The 16319-nt window shown below is 48.4% G+C and overlaps 6 protein-coding genes across 6 annotated transcripts; 2 read left to right on the top strand and 4 right to left on the bottom strand.

The window, feature by feature from the left end:
- The first annotated feature begins 523 nt into the window (after positions 1-523).
- On the top strand, positions 524-11680 carry LOC1280955 (uncharacterized). The gene is made up of 5 exons (XM_320829.5): positions 524-647; positions 713-1666; positions 3025-3939; positions 5111-5235; positions 10501-11680. The coding sequence occupies exons 1-5, from the start codon at positions 593-595 to the stop codon at positions 11545-11547; spliced, it is 3096 nt and encodes a 1031-aa protein (XP_320829.5). The 5' UTR covers positions 524-592; the 3' UTR covers positions 11548-11680.
- On the top strand, positions 2948-4070 carry LOC133392884 (lipase member H-like). The gene has a single exon (XM_061655263.1). It carries the CDS (start codon positions 3012-3014, stop codon positions 4020-4022), a length of 1011 nt encoding a protein of 336 aa, XP_061511247.1. The 5' UTR covers positions 2948-3011; the 3' UTR covers positions 4023-4070.
- On the bottom strand, positions 4527-5875 carry LOC133392881 (phospholipase A1 VesT1.02-like). The gene is made up of 2 exons (XM_061655259.1): positions 5764-5875; positions 4527-5699 (listed from the first exon to the last, which is right to left on the bottom strand). Exons 1-2 carry the CDS (start codon positions 5804-5806, stop codon positions 4570-4572), a joined length of 1173 nt encoding a protein of 390 aa, XP_061511243.1. The 5' UTR covers positions 5807-5875; the 3' UTR covers positions 4527-4569.
- On the bottom strand, positions 6257-7873 carry LOC133392880 (pancreatic lipase-related protein 2-like). The gene is made up of 2 exons (XM_061655258.1): positions 7770-7873; positions 6257-7709 (listed from the first exon to the last, which is right to left on the bottom strand). Exons 1-2 carry the CDS (start codon positions 7807-7809, stop codon positions 6307-6309), a joined length of 1443 nt encoding a protein of 480 aa, XP_061511242.1. The 5' UTR covers positions 7810-7873; the 3' UTR covers positions 6257-6306.
- On the bottom strand, positions 11588-12908 carry LOC133392882 (pancreatic lipase-related protein 2-like). Its single transcript, XM_061655260.1, has 2 exons — positions 12797-12908; positions 11588-12717 (listed from the first exon to the last, which is right to left on the bottom strand). The coding sequence occupies exons 1-2, from the start codon at positions 12849-12851 to the stop codon at positions 11729-11731; spliced, it is 1044 nt and encodes a 347-aa protein (XP_061511244.1). The 5' UTR covers positions 12852-12908; the 3' UTR covers positions 11588-11728.
- Positions 12909-13216: 308 nt separating this feature from the next.
- LOC1280958 (pancreatic lipase-related protein 2) lies at positions 13217-14782 on the bottom strand. Its single transcript, XM_320832.4, has 3 exons — positions 14371-14782; positions 14103-14277; positions 13217-14042 (listed from the first exon to the last, which is right to left on the bottom strand). The coding sequence occupies exons 1-3, from the start codon at positions 14459-14461 to the stop codon at positions 13316-13318; spliced, it is 993 nt and encodes a 330-aa protein (XP_320832.3). The 5' UTR covers positions 14462-14782; the 3' UTR covers positions 13217-13315.
- Positions 14783-16319: the final 1537 nt, after the last annotated feature.

Below are 16319 nucleotides of genomic sequence, written 5' to 3'. Positions count from 1 at the left end.
AGGGCTTCACTTTAAGTGAGTTTTAGAACAACCCCTTTAAAACTGACTTTTCACACCTAAACACCAAATTTTCACAAAATAACGGCACCATTTGCCTTCTTCCTTCGTCAAACACTAAAGTAAAATAATTGTAGCATGATGTTGAAGGCATTCCGAATACCAATTGAGCAGTTTTTAAGTACAAATTTAGTACAAATGTCTCTTGGGAATGCAAGATGTATTTTTAGTACAACCAGCTTATCTACTAATCGGTCTTAGTACTTTATGCATACTCCTCGAGCTGCAAATCCACGAGACACGTGATAATCATACATGCAGTCGTGTGGTATGTATGTATTTCACGATAAGGCATGGAATCCTTCTACGTATGACTGGCGGTCAGTTCAATGTTAAAGCCGAAACCAATCGTTCCAATCGTCTGACGTCTAGATTAACACAAATTCATATCATAGGTGACGTGTGGTACGATAACCGATTAATAATGCGCTAGTGGCAGCTACCCGGTGGTGATAAGTAAATTCGGAACCGGTATAAAAGCTTCGATCGATTAGCTGATGTAGTTTGATCTCTGTGACGGTCAACGGTAACGACCATGGCAAGGGCAGCGATTGTTATTTGCGCTTTGCTCGCAGTACAGCTGTTTGGAGGTAATAGACTGAAATGGCGGTCAACTTCTTACCTGGTTGGTACTAATATCTTCGTTTGTGTTTAGCGTACGCTGCCGACAGCTGGAAGCTGGTTCCTGACGAGTCAGGCCGATTGCGTTTGATCAACACCAATCCGTACGATATCCCGGAGGGCGAGAGTGAAATTGAACCCCTGTTCACCCCGGAGACCGATGTGATTTTCCGTCTGTTCACGCGCCGCAATCCGGCCCACGGCCAAGTGCTGCAGTGGAACAATCCGGCCTCGGTGCAGAACTCCAACTTTGTCGCCTCGCACCCGACGCGCTTCACCATCCACGGCTGGAACGGTGGCGAAACGTCCGGGCTGCATGCAAACATCCGCCAGAACTATCTCAGCGTGGGAGACTACAACGTGATCGCCGTGGACTGGGGTGCAGGAGCGCAGACGGCCAACTACATTGCGGCCCGCAATCGTGTCGCTTCCGTGGGTGACATTATCTCGCGCATGGTTAACACTCTCGTGTCGGCCACGGGAACGTCGCGCAACAATATCTACCTGATTGGACATAGCTTGGGTGCGCATGCGGCTGGCAATGCGGGCAAGATGCAGAACGGGCAGCTGAACACGATCGTCGGTCTGGATCCGGCGGGACCGCTGTTCTCGCTTTCGGATGCGGACATTATGGCACCGCGCGACGCTCAGTACACGGAAGCTGTCTTCACCAATGCCGGTCTGCTGGGTTTCGATCTGCCGCTGTCGGATGCTAACTTCTACCCGAACGGAGGTCGCTCGCAGCCGGGCTGTGGTATCGATGTGTCTGGTAACTGTGCCCACTCGCGCGCTCACGAACTGTACGCGGAATCGGTTTCGACAACTGTTGGTTTCCGTGCGACACGTTGCGCCAACCATGGCGAGATTGTGGCGGGACAGTGTACGCCAACGGGCAATGCTAACATGGGCGGTGAACCGTCGAACCAGGGCCGTGGTGTAAATGGCATGTTCATTGTCTCCACCAACGGTAACTCTCCGTTTGCCCAGGGTTAAATAGTTTTCGAATCTGTGTGTAAATAGAATCATTTTCAATAAACAAACGACTGCAAACGTTAGCTTAAGAATGCAGTCATTATTGCCTCTCTTGAAGACTCATCGTATGATATAGATGGGCCAGGGCAGAACTGTGTAGGATATCTTGTACAGCTTATCCCCTTAAAATGATGAACTTTCTAAAATAAAGATGTCAATTACAATAAGACTTAAGCCTCGAAAGCCTGTATAGGCCGACATGACCACGTCGGACGTAATGCCAAATAGAAAACTATTCTCTTAGTTATTTTTAGTACATATCAGTTCATCTGGACTGGTTACAGGGCTACGCAATTCAACTTTGTGTGTATGCAATAAGGGGGTGATATATATGATGAAGGATGCGCACATTATTATTTTTTAAGACAACGCAATTATCACGTACTTCTTAAACCCAAGGAACACATCTAAGAAAACTACTTCAGAACCCATATTGTTCCTGGAACTAATCTGAAACCGTAGTCGACTGGCACTTTTACAGATCCCATACCAGTCTGTGAAATTTATTTGGTCTTGGAACTGATCTCTAACCCATATCCGTCTTATCTTGAAACAAAACTGGACCTGGAATTCAAAATCCTTACCGATCCTAAAACTGATCCCAAACCGTTCCAAGAACTGTCACTGACGTAAGGTATAAGAACTGATAATGAACTTACTCTAATTCAAGAACTGTACCTGGATTGTTCAAGGAATTAATCGCAAACCTGTCCAAGTCCAATAATTGATACTGTTACTGCTTCGAATCAGTTCCTAGTTCCGCTACAGGGAAAGAATCAATCCCGAGTAATTCGCGTTACCCCTTACAATATTTTGACTACAGAGATTAATTAGTTCCTTGTCTAGCGACGCAGTTGTCGCAGTAGTAGACGTCGATCGATTTAGATCCAGGATCGCGTCATCCATACAAAAAACTGATACTCTTGCAAACCGATTATTAATTAAAAGTTTGTTTTGTAACCTGATTATGGTCAGATTAGGTTAGGTCTAGATCAACTATGATGTCTAAGCGTGTCAAAGAAGAAGAAGTTGTCCCACTCTACTCGAAAGCCCTCAGTATATTTGAACTATCATCATGACGTCAGTAAGAGGGCTGGAAATTCCCACCTAAATCAGGAGCAAAACATTGGACTGGACCCCCAGGCTTTATCGCCTTCAGCATTTACACTATCTCTCATGATATTGGTGATATCTTGACCTCTCCCACCATGGGTTAGGTTATAAAATGAGTTGACCCATTTCATCCACTTAAACAGTTGTTTTCACCGTGTTTAACCACTGACTTTGTTTGGACAACAACCATGGTTCGTGCAGCGTTTGTGCTGCTTGCTACGCAGCTGCTTCTCGTTGCGTCCCTCCCGGTGGATAACTCCAACTGGCATCTCGTACCGGACAGCGATGGCAGGCTGCATCTCGTCAATATCAACCCGTACGCTCTGCCCGACGATTCGTTCGTTCCAAACTTTGTCCCCGAGCAGGACCTGATCTTCCGGCTGTTTACCCGCTCGAACCCAACCACACCGCAGGTGCTGGAGTTTGGCAATGCCGGCTCTATTGCGGCGTCCAACTTTAACCCGGCCCATCCGACCCGCTTCACCATTCACGGCTGGAACAGCAACGGAAATGATGGCATGAACACGAACATCCGCGACCGGTATCTCAGCATCGGTGACTACAACATGATCAGCGTCGACTGGAGTGCTGGTGCTGTGAACCCGAACTACATTGCGGCCCGCAATGCTGTCGGGCCGGCAGGTGCGGCGGTAGCTTCGTTTATCGATCAGCTGGTTGCTGCCGGTGCTTCCACGGACAATATATACGTGATTGGGTTCAGTCTGGGTGCGCACGTTGCCGGCAATGCCGGAAAGGGCCAGAATGGGCGCGTGAACACGATTATTGCACTCGATCCGGCTGGGCCACTGTTTTCTCTTGGACAGCCGGATGCCGTTTCCCCGGCCGATGGTCGGTATGTGGAGATGATCATGACCAATGGTGGTTTGCTGGGTAGCAGTACGCCGATGGGACAGGCCACGTTCACACCGAACGGTGGACGTACGCAACCTGGTTGTGGAACGGACATTGCCGGTGGTTGTGCTCATGGACGTGCGCCCGCTTACTATGCAGAGTCCATCACTAGCTCGGTGCCGTTCCGTGCTACGAGATGCGCCAGTATGCAGGAGGTTGTCGAGGGCAACTGTACGCCAAGTGGACCGGACGCGAACATGGGTGGTGAGCCTTCGAACTATGGACGCGGTGTTACCGGTGTGTACTCCCTTACCACGAATGATGGAGCGCCGTTTGCAAGAGGATAGATAGAGAATGATATTTGAATACAAACTGTAGGATATTTTCTGAATGTAGTTTTTTTGTCTTTATTCAATTCAATCGCTGTAATAATATACTTTAATATTATTTATTTAATACAAAATGTACAAAATTATTTGAACTTGTTCTTTTGTGTGCTATGCATTGCGCTATTCATCTTACGTATTGACATACCTGCACACGAAATGGGTTATCATGCTCATTGGGATAGCGATCTTTCTTAACCAAGACTAACTGTCCTTTATGTACTAAACCTATTAAGCGTATTGAATAAGGTCATCTGGACTACTTAGATTGTTGCCGTAATGATCAAGTTTGAAAAACTGTTTTAGATAACCAAAATTTTTTCGTGGATCGATTGATGTCTTTCAAATTTCATAATACGTTTTTCAATTAAAAACTATAATTTGTTCGTATTTGTTCGTAAAATATATTTATTGTGATTGTTCTACTAAAAAATAAATTGAAATGTAAAATTTAAAGGTAAAAAATTATTGAAAAATGTTCGACTTTATTGATGTGCAATATCACTGGTTAACCCCGTGCAAACGGACTGTTGGCATTGGTGGTGAGGAAGTATACACCATTCACACCACGGCCAATGTTTGATGGCTCACCACCCATGCGAGCGTTAGCGCCCGACGACACGCAGTTGTTGTTCAAGATCTGATCGTAGTTACCGCAACGGATGGAGTTAAATCCGCTCTGAGCCGGACGGACTGACTCGGCGAAGAACTGATGAGCACGGCTATGGGCACAGGTACCCGCCAAATCCACACCGCAACCCGGCTGGCTGCGACCTCCGTTCGGGTAGAAATCAGCCTGACCAAGCGGCAGATCGAAACCCAGCAGGCCTCCGTTCGTGTGGATAACCTCAACGTAGTTAGCGTCTCCCGATGCAACACGATTTCCAGGATCGTTGATGGAGAACAGCGGCAGGGCAGGATCCAAGGCAACAACCGTGTTCAGACGTCCACGCGTCACACGCTTGCCAACAATACCGGCCGTGTGTCCTCCCAAGCTGTGTCCAGTGACGTACACGTTGTTAAACGACATACCTCCGCTCTGGTTCAAGAAATCGATGAAACGGGCGACAGCAGCTCCCACAGCATTGATGTGATTGCGGGACGTGACGTAGTTCGGGTTCTGCGCACCGCCACCCCAGTCAACGACGATCACGTTGATGTCGGCACGGTCCAAGTAAGCGTTGCGGATAGCCACGTTCACTTCAGATCCTCCGTTGTTGTTCCAGCCGTGGATAATGAAACGCGTCTGACGACCACCGTTCCAGTGCGGTCCAAGCGTGCCAGCATTTCCGGGAGTGATGCGATGTCCACTGTTGCGGTTGTTACGCGTGAACAGCAGGAAAATCGTATCGGTATCAGCGTTGAACAGCGGTGCCGGCTCATCCTGGCTGCCCAGGTTGAAGGGATCGGTGTTCACCAGATGCAGACGACCATCACCATCGGGGACAAGCTGCCAGTTCGACTCGTAACCCTGTTCTTCGTTAGGGATGTGCTCTAGGCCAACCTCTTCGTAGGGTTCAGGAATATGTTCCGGGCCATCCTCACCGTAAGGTTCAGGGATATGCTCTGGGCCATCCTCACCGTACGGCTCAGGAATATGCTCCGGGCCTACCTCCTCATTAAGAGGAAGGGCAGTAGCTAATGTGGAAGTAAAAACAACAATAAAATAACGTTTTTCTACTACAGTATGATCAGCACTTACCTGCCGCTACGCACAAGATCAGCAATGCGAAAAGCTTCATCATGGGTCGGTACTTCCCCGCTGACTAAAGAAAAATGGCCTTCAGGTTCGTTTTTATATGAAGTCGAAAGGATTCGGAACGCCAGTGACGTGCGATAGATTTTTCGAACAAAAGCTCTAAACCTCCCTCTATAGTGTACTAATCTAATCGCATCGATGAAGAATTGGAGTTATTTTTGGTGGACCATAAACCGCAATAGAGCTGGCAGTGTGGCCCGATAGGCCGTCCGAAGATCCGATAAGAATTACGATTATTGTGCAGAAATAAAATGAAACCCCCTGTTTACGGATATCGTTTTACTTGTGATTTGATAAATCATAATTATGACGATGTATTGGGCACATTATTTTGTTTTTTTTTTTAATTAGTCAGGTTGCTGTCAAAAATTGGGTATGCAATCTATTTCTAGTCAACTTAAAATTAAAGAGACATAGAACGTAACACAAATGATAATTATTCAGCTTAAATACTACCAATAGTCTTTATTTTCAGAATATCACTGGTTAACCTCGTGCGAACGGGCTGTTGGCATTGGTGGTGAGGAAGAACACACCATTCACACCACGGCCAATGTTGGACGGCTCACCACCCATGCGAGCGTTAGCGCCCGACGACACGCAGTTGTTGTTCAAGATCTGATCGTAGTTACCGCAACGGATGGAGTTAAATCCGCTCTGAGCCGTACGGATCGACTCGGCGAAGAACTGGAAGGCACGTCCGTGAGCACAGGTACCCGCCAAATCTACTCCACATCCCGGCTGGCTACGGCCTCCGTTCGGGTAGAAATCAGCCAGACCAATCGGCAGATCGAAGCCCAGCAGTCCTCCGTTCGTGTGGATGACCTCGACGTAGTTGGCATCTCCCGGCGCCACACGGTTAGCAGGGTCGTTGATGGAGAACAGCGGCAGGGCAGGATCCAAGGCAACAACCGTGTTCAGACGGCCGCGGGTCACACGCTTGCCAACAATACCGGCCGTGTGTCCTCCCAAGCTGTGTCCAGTGACGTACACGTTGTTGAACGCCAAGCCTCCGCTCTGGTTCAAGAAATCGATGAATCGAGCCACGGTAAGACCGACTGCGTTGATGTGATTGCGGGACGTGACGTAGTTCGGGTTCTGAGCACCCACACCCCAGTCAACGATGATCACGTTAATGTCGGCACGATCCAGGTAGGCGTTGCGAATGAGAACGTTCACTTCCGATCCTCCGTTGTTGTTCCAGCCGTGGATGACGAAGCGCGTCTGACGACCACCGTTCCAGTGCGGTCCAAGGGTGCCAGCATTTCCGGGCGTGATGCGATGTCCACTGTTGCGGTTGTTACGCGTGAAAAGCGTGAAGATAACATCGGTATCAGCGTTGAATAGCGGAGCCGGCTCATCCTGGCTGCCCAGGTTGAAGGGATCGGTGTTCACCAGATGAAGACGACCGTTACCGTCGGGGACAAGCTGCCAGTTCGACTCGTAACCCTGCTCCTCAAGGGCAGCCTTCTTGTATGGCTCAGGAATTAGCTCGGAACCATCTTCGCCATAGGGTTCAGGAATAAGCTCGGAACCATCTTCGCCATAGGGCTCTGGGATAAGCTCAGAACCATCTTCGCCGTAGGGCTCTGGGATAAGCTCAGAACCGTCCTCTCCATAAGGTTCAGGAATATGCTCTGGGCCATCTTCTCCGTATGGCTTTGGGATAAGCTCAGAACCGTCCTCTCCATAAGGTTCAGGAATATGCTCAGGACCATCCTCTCCGTAGGGTTCAGGAATATGCTCGGGGCCGTCTTCGCCGTAGGGCTCTGGGACAAGCTCCGCACCATCCTCTCCGTAGGGCTCCGGAATTAGTTCCGAGCCATCCTCACCGTAAGGCTCAGGAATGTGCTCCGGACCAACCTCTTCATTGAGAGGCAGGGCAGCGGCTAAAGCAGATAAGTACTCGACATTAGTATAAGAAGTGCAAAACTTTGGGAATTACCTACCGATTGCCAAGCAAATGCTGAATATCGCGAATACCTTCATTTTGGGCGAATTCCCAGCTACTGAGAGGCTCCCCAAAATGGTCGCTCATTTTTATATGCGTAGCCCACAGAAAGTTATGATTTTCCCACGAGCTCTCACACTGTCCGTTAATCAAACCGTGAGAAATGATCTAGAAGGAAAGTAATGTGCATACATGGTGTTAATCTTATCGCGCCAGAAAGGCTTTATGCTCCTGTAGTACAGTATTCCCAAAGCAGAACTCGCAGGGGAGGGTTTTGATAAGATATTCCTTTTTTTATCGCTTAAGTGGTATATCGCTAATCGTATGATTTTCGAAATGCGAATTATTTAGCCCATGCGCTATTCACTTTAAGCTCATGCGTGCATTCTTATCAGTTACCGCTACAGCTCCATTATTTCGACGAGATTTAACACCGTGATAGACCTTTTGCGTCATTAGCTAATTGTGCAGAACACGATACGGATCGTGTTCCATTAAGAGGTTGCACAGAACAACTCTGTATTTCTGTAGGTAGTCGTCGGGAAATAAAGTCTACAAAGTTTGAGGATCTTTTTGAGAGCCGGGGAGCAAATTAGTATACCACGTTTTTCAGTCTACCGCGTTGCATATGATGAATATTCGGCTACGATTTATTCGGCTTGGGGTGGTCCCGTGGTACAGTAGTCAACTCGAACGTCTCAATAACATGCCCGTTATAAAAATTATTTTGAAAATTGTTAAGTCTCGTTTGTTCAAATTCGACGAAGATCAAATGTTTACTAGAGGATTTATCTAAAATCGGTGTATTAAACAACACGCTAACATTCTGGAGATAGTAGAGTAACTCTGCTGTATTGAGTCGGTTGTAGTTAAGGGTTATAACGGCTCAAAAAAGTCCTTAAATGACTTCAAGCGTTCTGATAGTCCTTCAAGAACTTCAACGACACACTGTGATGTGATATATATGTGACATGCGATATACATCGAAGTACGATAACCACTGTGTAAATCTACGGAAATGAGTCCTAAATAATCCCAAGTTTAGTAATCGAGTGTAAAAAAGATGCGGTAAAAGCAAGAAGGAAATGTTTTTCAAAGAGTAATCACAGATTTGAAAATAAAATTTAGAATTAAAGAGACGAACGAGGTTGTAACCTTCGATGTCTCAAAATTATCATTAAGAAATTCCCTGCAGATGATGCAAATACGCTGGATGTTTCTTCTTGGACAAATGATCGACACATCTGGACAATGCCTGGTGGTATGTTCTAGTATGAAGTTGTGGAGAAGAAACACAAACATTTCAGTGTTTTGTCGACTGGTGAATGTTATGGAGACCGTAATGCGGCGAACCAACTCTTTCTTTCAGCCTTTCATGCGCAAGCACCCCTGCTGTGAGAGCGCGAGTGGAAAGCGAGCGAACGGTGATATCAACGTCACAGGCTCTCACTTACAGGCGATTGACCCGGTAGGATGTATGCCTTTGTTTGAATATGTTTTCCTATCAGAAATACACAGTCTTCGCCTTTTCTTTCTTTGCTAATAAATATGTGTAAAACCAATAAACACACCACGACCTTAAGAATGTCAGATACGGCCTTGAGGATGTTGATCTATGCTCCATCTAGAGGATGTGCCACAGCGACCCAAACGTTTGCAACGAAGTACTGGGAAGTACAGCGTAATCTTTGGATGGATCGGGTGAAGCAGGACATGTTGGAGATCGGGTGCTCAAACCTTCACCAAAAGATCGAGCATCTTGAAGAATTATCTTCCTAGAGCATTCAAGGCTTGTCAAGATATCTTCAAAATCCTGTTACTTCGCTAAATCGAATGCTATGAAGTCTTGCCCATTTCCTCAAAGAGTTTTCATGGGTTCTCATAGTTGTGAGACACTTCCTTGACTCTTTCTTATGCCAAGTGAACTGAACTCTATGGCACCCTTTTTGGACAAGCTTCATGGAAATTCCTAGTGGACATTGCCCAAAAATGGTGCTATAGAGTCAAATTCCTATCACATTAAGTTCATTTCCAACAAGCAAGAGACAACAAAGTGTCCCACAACTTTGAGAATCCCTGAAAATCCTGTAACATGTACTGTAATTTATTTGAGCTGCACGTTTGCTTCGAAAATCCAGCAAATTGAAGTGCCACATTTGACCGACTGACAGACTTAGGTCGATAAACTATAAACTAGCGAAGATTACATAGCCAATACTAGAATCCCTTACTAATGCAATGTAATCAATTGTTAATGTTTATGTACATACACACTATCAACAGTGCTAAGCGCAAAAGTCCCCCGTAGTCCCACGAAGGTTACGATTAATCCAGACCCGGCTCATATGAGTGCCGTGAGTTACACGTGCGCGAACGTTAAATAGTCTTACCACCGTCTTACAATCTGCATTGTGACACGGCGGCAGTATGCAATGTGCCTTACAAAACTTTCGCTTATCTTGCCTCCCTGCCGTAGTACCGTACGCGTACGGACAAACGGAAACGTGTAGCAAATATATTAATGGAACCCACTCCAGCTGGGTGGGATTTAGGAAAACACGGAAATGTAATACCATCGGCACTTGAGATAATTGCTTATGACAACTACAGCAATAAGCGCGAGGCGCATTTTATTGAATCACTGCTCAATCAACGCACGAGAGAGTGTGAGAAGAGTTGATGAGGCTTAAAAACAAGCTCCCGGCACTGCGCTACATCCAGCACGGTGAGCGCACTCAGACTGCAACGACCGATCGATCATGAAGCCGTGCATCGTTCAACTATCACTACTGCTGCTGCTGCTACTAATCAGTGCGGTTTTGTGTGATGTCCCTCCGTGTGGTACCGATAGAACTGCCGTTCCCAAGAACATCGAAACGTTCGAGTGCTTAAACCAGACGGAACTGCAACACCAAAGGCTACTCGCCAGTTCGCTACGGTTTGACGCAAAGTCGGGCACGCGTTTCTTTCTCTGGACGGTGTCGCCGTCCGGCAACGGAACCACGCATCGCGAAGAGTTAAAGTTTAACGATCTGGCCGCGTTGCGGAACTCCAGCTTTAATCCTCGCAATCCAACGCGCATTCTCATCCACGGTTGGCTCAACGACTGGACGTCGGACGCGGTTCGTGGGCTTGCCGGTGCGTATCTGGCGAAAGGTGCGCACAATGTTATCGGCATCGACTGGTCAGCTGGTGCCGGTACGATAGTGTATCTTGCAGCGCGGTTACGTGTGGGAGCGGTTGCTGGTGTGATTGCGGCCCAGATAGCACTACTGCTTCAGGCCGGCCAACATCCGGCCCAGATTGTGCTCGTCGGCCACAGTCTGGGAGCGCACATTGCCGGTCTGACGGGGAAACAGTTTCAAGCCGTGCCCAAACTGGCCGCCATCATAGCGCTCGACCCAGCGGGACCACTGTTTGCGGGCGATCAGCCCTCAGAGCGTGTGGATGCGCTGGACGCCGAGTACGTGGAGGTAATACACACCAACAAGGGGGTGCTCGGCCATCGGGATGCACTGGGGCAGGCTGATTTCTATCCCAACGGTGGCCAATCGCAGCCCGGCTGTCTGACGAACACCTGCAGCCACAATCGAGCGGTCGAGTACTTCCGGCGAACGCTCACCGTGAGCAGGGTGCCGCTGTACGTGGGGCACCGCTGCGAGACGGGTAGCGTTAATGACGGCTGTGACGGTGTGCGGGCGGTCATGGGCGGTGATCTGAACGATATCTACAAAGCGAAGATGAGCGGGTTGTTTTATCTCGCGATCGGTAAATAAATGGCGTGCGATAATTACGTGACGCGAGGTAGACATGTCATAATACTAGGTTACGATTTCGCTTTATGTGCGGAAATTTACATTAATCTTCTTACGAACTAGTAAACAAAAACTGTGCTCTATTGCTGTAAAAGCCGCCCGTGTCTCTCTGTAAACTTATTTAGACGGATCGTCAATATCACTAACACCCGACGGCAAAGGGGAAACTGTTGGCCGTCTGCAGGAAGAAGATACCTTCCGGGGCACCCTCGGCATTCGGTGGCTCACCGCCCATGCGAGATGAAACGCCCGTCTGTGCACACGTACCATCCCGTATGTTCTGGAACGATTGACACTGCTGTCCAACGAATCCATGCCTCGAAAGAATCGACTCCACGTAGAAGTGAACTGCCCGCGCATGGGCACAACCACCTCCCACATCGGCCCCACAGCCCGGCTGAACGCGTCCATAGTTGGGATAGAAGTCAGCGTCACCGATCGGTTCCATAAAGCCCAACACACCACCGTTCGTGTGGATGATCTCGACGTAATCCGCATCCGATGCCATAATCCTGTCGGGAGCATCGCCGGCAAAGAATGGCAAGGCCGGGTCCAGCCCGACAATAGTAGGGATAGCACCCGATTGCCACTTTCCTACGTTACCAGCAACGTGAGCACCCAGACTGTGTCCCACAACCACTACGTCACGCTTGTTTAGCTGACCATATCGGGCGAGATAGTCCAGCATGTTGGAGGCGGCCGCAGCGACCGCGTACACGAGCTGACGCGAGTTCGGATAGAACTCATCCAACGAACCAACGCTCCAGTCGACGTAGATCACGTTGTAGTTACCGCCGAAGAAGAGGGCCGATCGGGTCAGCCGATTGATCTCGGAATCCTGCGTACCGAGCCACCCGTGAATGATCATGCGCGTTGGGTTGTTGGGGTTGAAGGGAGAGCTCTGGATCGAGGCAATGTCACCGTTCCGGAGTACATGCGGCACCTCCGGATTGGAGGCAGTGTACAGCAGAAAGCGCGTGTCCCGCTCTGGGACAAAATCTCGCTTCGGTTTTTCACCGTCCAGCTGGTAGGGTACGGCGTAGGACACCAGGCGCATGTTGCCATTCTCGTCCGCCGCTATGTGCCACTCGTGATTGTCAAAATCTCTGCTGGAGAGTGCGCCGGCATAGGCTGCAATAAGATGTTCGAAGATGATAGTGGGATTTTCCAAACGATTCACTGAGATACACTTCACACAATTTCTTCTTACCTAACTCCACGGACAGCACGCAAAACAAAACACAAACCGACAGTAATGCACGCATTCTGCAGCACCTTCACCTTCAGTAGCAGCAATCAAGGGTAATGGACTAACGGTAGCAGATAGGCTGGTCTTTATAAAGGGCGATAAAAGCGCGATCGGCATTATCAGAGGTCGCTCGGGCCGAAAATACAGTCGCCCTATCACTTCCGAATCAGGCCTGTTCGATAACATTTCGCGGTCGTATGACGTATCACGGTAACACCCTTTGCATCGTCTAGACGACGGTCGTCTAGTAGCGTGACTTGTGGCTGTGTGGATTACCGGGGAAGGGAGGGTATTGTTGTTAACGTAGCGTCATCAAATTATTGGCTCAATTTTCGGACCAAAGCACCCAGCATTCAGATAAGCCCCCCTGTTCCTCCTTAGTGCATTATCATTATTTGGGGACGTTTATTTACTGTTATTTACCATGATTAACACTCCTTGCACACGAGGCGTGACATAAGCTTAAGTAACAACACGCTACTAATGAACGTAACCCATCGCGTACGGTGACTCTGCCAGCGTCTCGACCGTGTACACACCGGCCGTAATGTTCTTCTGCCAGTACTCACCACCCATCACCGCCTGCTGCTTGATGTTGTAGCACGTGCGCTGCCGGATCTCGGCGTAATCGTTACACCCGACGCCCCAGAATCCTTTGGTCGTGTTACGTAACGACTCGATAAAGTACTCGGTCGAGCGGCCATGGCTACAGACGTCCGTCTTGCAGCCGGGCTGCTTACGCCCATAGTTCATGTAGAAGTCGACATGCCCGAGCGGTGCCGGATAGCCGGAGAGTTGCGTGTTGGTGTGGATAACCTCCACGTACAGTGCATCGTCTGGGCTGAGGCGCGAGTCCGGCTCGTCCTGGAAGAAGTTGATCGAGGCCGGATCGAGCCCGTAGATCACGTGGAGTGGTTGACCTTTGAGCGAGTGACCTGCATTGCCGGCAATGTGTGCTCCGAGACTATGGCCGACCAGGTAGAGCCTGTCCAGCTCGGCCATACCGGAGCGTACGAGCTGCTTGACCAGGTCCGCCACCACCAACCCGACCGCGATCGTGTACTGTGACGCACGGAAGTAGGACTCACCCGCACCGACGCCCCAATCCACACCGATCACGTTGTAGCTGCCGGCATCGAGGTACGCATCCTTGATGCCCTGTATCACCAGCGAGGTGGCATTGTTAAACCATCCGTGGATGATAATTCTACGGAAAAAGTTTCATTAGTAATCATTGTGGTTGATTTCGCAAACGGAGATTTCCAACCTCACAGGATGGCTGGAGTTGTAGAAGGATCGCATCAGCGTGTCCACCGTCTCGATCGAGAATACGTGCGCATCGGCGCGGTTCAGTGGCGTATAAAGATGGAACCGAACGTCCCGCCGTGCGCTGAACGATGTTCCAAATCCAATGCGCACCTCATTTAGGTCACTGTCACCGGCTGCAAAGAGATGCAGAAGTCAATAACGCTCTCCTCGGCAACAAAATGATCTCACTTGTTCTTCGCACAAGCCCTCAAGTAGGCTATGTTTACCCTTAGCTAGAAGCAATGGAAACTCGCCTATCACGTTCACCAACACCAGGACGGTTAGAAGTGAGCACTTGCTGCTGCTAGTTTGGAGCATTTTTTGAAACTTTTATGCCCTGTAGCGTTCCTTCAATGTTACGACCTGAGACGTCCTATCACACGACTGTCGTAGTCACGGTACGGTGCAACGAGTTTTATGGTTCTGTTGTAACACCGCCAGTAGTAGGCAGCAGTCGCAGCAGGAGGGTTTTGTTTTGCTGCAGAATGATTCGCTTTGTGTTGTAAAAATGCACCCAATGGCCCAAAAAGGGGACGTGTAATATCAAACGTTTGTAAGAAGTTGCTTCACTGTACGGTCTCAACATATGGTTTGATGTCTGTACAAAAAAAAAATCATTAAAAATGTATTAAAAGTACGGAATGATAAAGAATGATAAGCAGCGGTTATAAAAAATATATACCAAATTTCAATTTGGCACATTTCGGCACAAAAAATACGTGAAACCAGCGTAACATTGATTGGCGTTACCTTGGAAATTATTCCACTGATTGCTGGAAGCACACTTGATCATCACTTGCACGTCGCGTGTCAGTGCTAAACATTAACACTTTTTACGTATCACTATTGTACTTCACCCAATAAACTGATCATAACGTACTGATTGAACAACAAATCTCGTCACAAAAACGGTATGATGTTTGATAATATTTAGCACCAAAGTGACACAATTTCAATTTCTCGCACTTTTACTTTCGTTCGTCAGCGTATTTCACGAGCATCCGAGCAAATCGAACGTACAATGTTTTGCATTTGGTGCAATTGCACCAGCTCGATAACACTATGCAAAAGCCAGGAACGTTATCAAGGCGCCAGAATATGCACCTGAACACTGCATGTGGTAGCTCACTCAGCAAGTCACACAACACACCAACCCAACCACTCAGAGGGAACTGTTGCGATCGAGCTGGATTTCGTTCGATGAAATAATTAAAAAAAATAACACGGCGTCCAATCTCAAACGATCGCTTTCGCCACAGCGGCCACAGTGACAGCATTTTGTTGAGCGACGGTGGCGCTTCCTCCGGACGTACTTTCTTCTCAGCCGTTTTGACTCGATGCCGATTGATGGTTTAAGATTTGGCGAAATTTTTACCTTTCGCCGCAGGCCACTACGGAGGTCCACTGCTGCTGGAGGCACCATTTTTGGAAGGTGGTAAACCCCTCCTGCTAAAACGTGTAGTGAAGCATCACGCGCAAAAAAGCTCGATCTCCAGCGATCTCCCACGGGGAGTGTTTGTGTGTGTGTAAACGGTGTCTGTTTCGAAGGGAACATCAAAGTTTGTGTCGCTTTATTTCCGTGTTGGAATGGAGTGAATGCAATGTTTGAGCATAGCTGATGGTAGTGTAAGCGCGCAAGCCACACGTGATGATACACAGGGTGTGCGGAGGGTGAGTTGCCGGGACCGTACGATCGTATCGGAAGTTGACGGCGACATGCTCAACCATCACGCCAGACAGATAGCTCTGGGCTAACAAACAACAAACAATTCTAACTTCCCCTTGTACCTGCTGTCCCAGAGCGTTCAGTTCCGATTCTGACTAATGATCGCGACGGCATGTCATTTCGTAATAAAAGCTGGAACTTTCCACCTTTCCATTACGAACTCACCCTCTCCATCGCCTCTCCACGCGTTTGTGAACAGCGGGAGCGGGTGCAATTCAATTAGTGAATCTAACCCAAATCCCTTAAAATTAAATGATGGACGAGTAAAAGGCGGGAACTTGACCTGCCTTTTGTTGGAATCGGGGAATTGGGGATTCTATCCCCTCCAGAAACTTTAAATTAATTTGCCACAAGCCAGCTCCTCGTTAGCATCGTTCAAGACACGCTTCTAATCGCTGAGTCTGGTCTCCATTTCTTCGCAGGTGGGCGTCGGGAAGATCCGAATCAGTT

This window comes from Anopheles gambiae, chromosome 3 (genome assembly GCF_943734735.2).
Source record: "Anopheles gambiae chromosome 3, idAnoGambNW_F1_1, whole genome shotgun sequence".
Classification (NCBI taxonomy): domain Eukaryota; kingdom Metazoa; phylum Arthropoda; class Insecta; order Diptera; family Culicidae; genus Anopheles; species Anopheles gambiae.
Note: the sequence above shows the minus strand (reverse complement) of the source record. Positions and strands in the feature narration are given on the sequence as shown.

What these genes read in the sequence shown, in the direction of transcription:
- LOC1280955 (XM_320829.5), top strand. Translation starts at nt 593, where the DNA reads ATGGCAAGGGCAGCGATTGTTATTTGCGCTTTGCTCGCAGTACAGCTG. An exon ending in CGCAGTACAGCTGTTTGGAG is followed by an intron (nt 648 to 712) that starts GTAATAGACTGA and finishes GTTTGTGTTTAG; the next exon opens with CGTACGCTGCCGACAGCTGG. An exon ending in TAACTCTCCGTTTGCCCAGG is followed by an intron (nt 1,667 to 3,024) that starts GTTAAATAGTTT and finishes TGGTTCGTGCAG; the next exon opens with CGTTTGTGCTGCTTGCTACG.
- LOC133392884 (XM_061655263.1), top strand. Translation starts at nt 3,012, where the DNA reads ATGGTTCGTGCAGCGTTTGTGCTGCTTGCTACGCAGCTGCTTCTCGTT.
- LOC133392881 (XM_061655259.1), bottom strand. Translation starts at nt 5,806, where the DNA reads ATGATGAAGCTTTTCGCATTGCTGATCTTGTGCGTAGCGGCAG. An exon ending in GATCTTGTGCGTAGCGGCAG is followed by an intron (nt 5,700 to 5,763) that starts GTAAGTGCTGAT and finishes CTTCCACATTAG; the next exon opens with CTACTGCCCTTCCTCTTAAT.
- LOC133392880 (XM_061655258.1), bottom strand. Translation starts at nt 7,809, where the DNA reads ATGAAGGTATTCGCGATATTCAGCATTTGCTTGGCAATCG. An exon ending in CAGCATTTGCTTGGCAATCG is followed by an intron (nt 7,710 to 7,769) that starts GTAGGTAATTCC and finishes TATCTGCTTTAG; the next exon opens with CCGCTGCCCTGCCTCTCAAT.
- LOC133392882 (XM_061655260.1), bottom strand. Translation starts at nt 12,851, where the DNA reads ATGCGTGCATTACTGTCGGTTTGTGTTTTGTTTTGCGTGCTGTCCGTG. An exon ending in CGTGCTGTCCGTGGAGTTAG is followed by an intron (nt 12,718 to 12,796) that starts GTAAGAAGAAAT and finishes ATCTTATTGCAG; the next exon opens with CCTATGCCGGCGCACTCTCC.
- LOC1280958 (XM_320832.4), bottom strand. Translation starts at nt 14,461, where the DNA reads ATGCTCCAAACTAGCAGCAGCAAGTGCTCACTTCTAACCGTCCTGGTG. An exon ending in TCCATTGCTTCTAGCTAAGG is followed by an intron (nt 14,278 to 14,370) that starts GTAAACATAGCC and finishes ATCTCTTTGCAG; the next exon opens with CCGGTGACAGTGACCTAAAT. An exon ending in AACTCCAGCCATCCTGTGAG is followed by an intron (nt 14,043 to 14,102) that starts GTTGGAAATCTC and finishes CTTTTTCCGTAG; the next exon opens with AATTATCATCCACGGATGGT.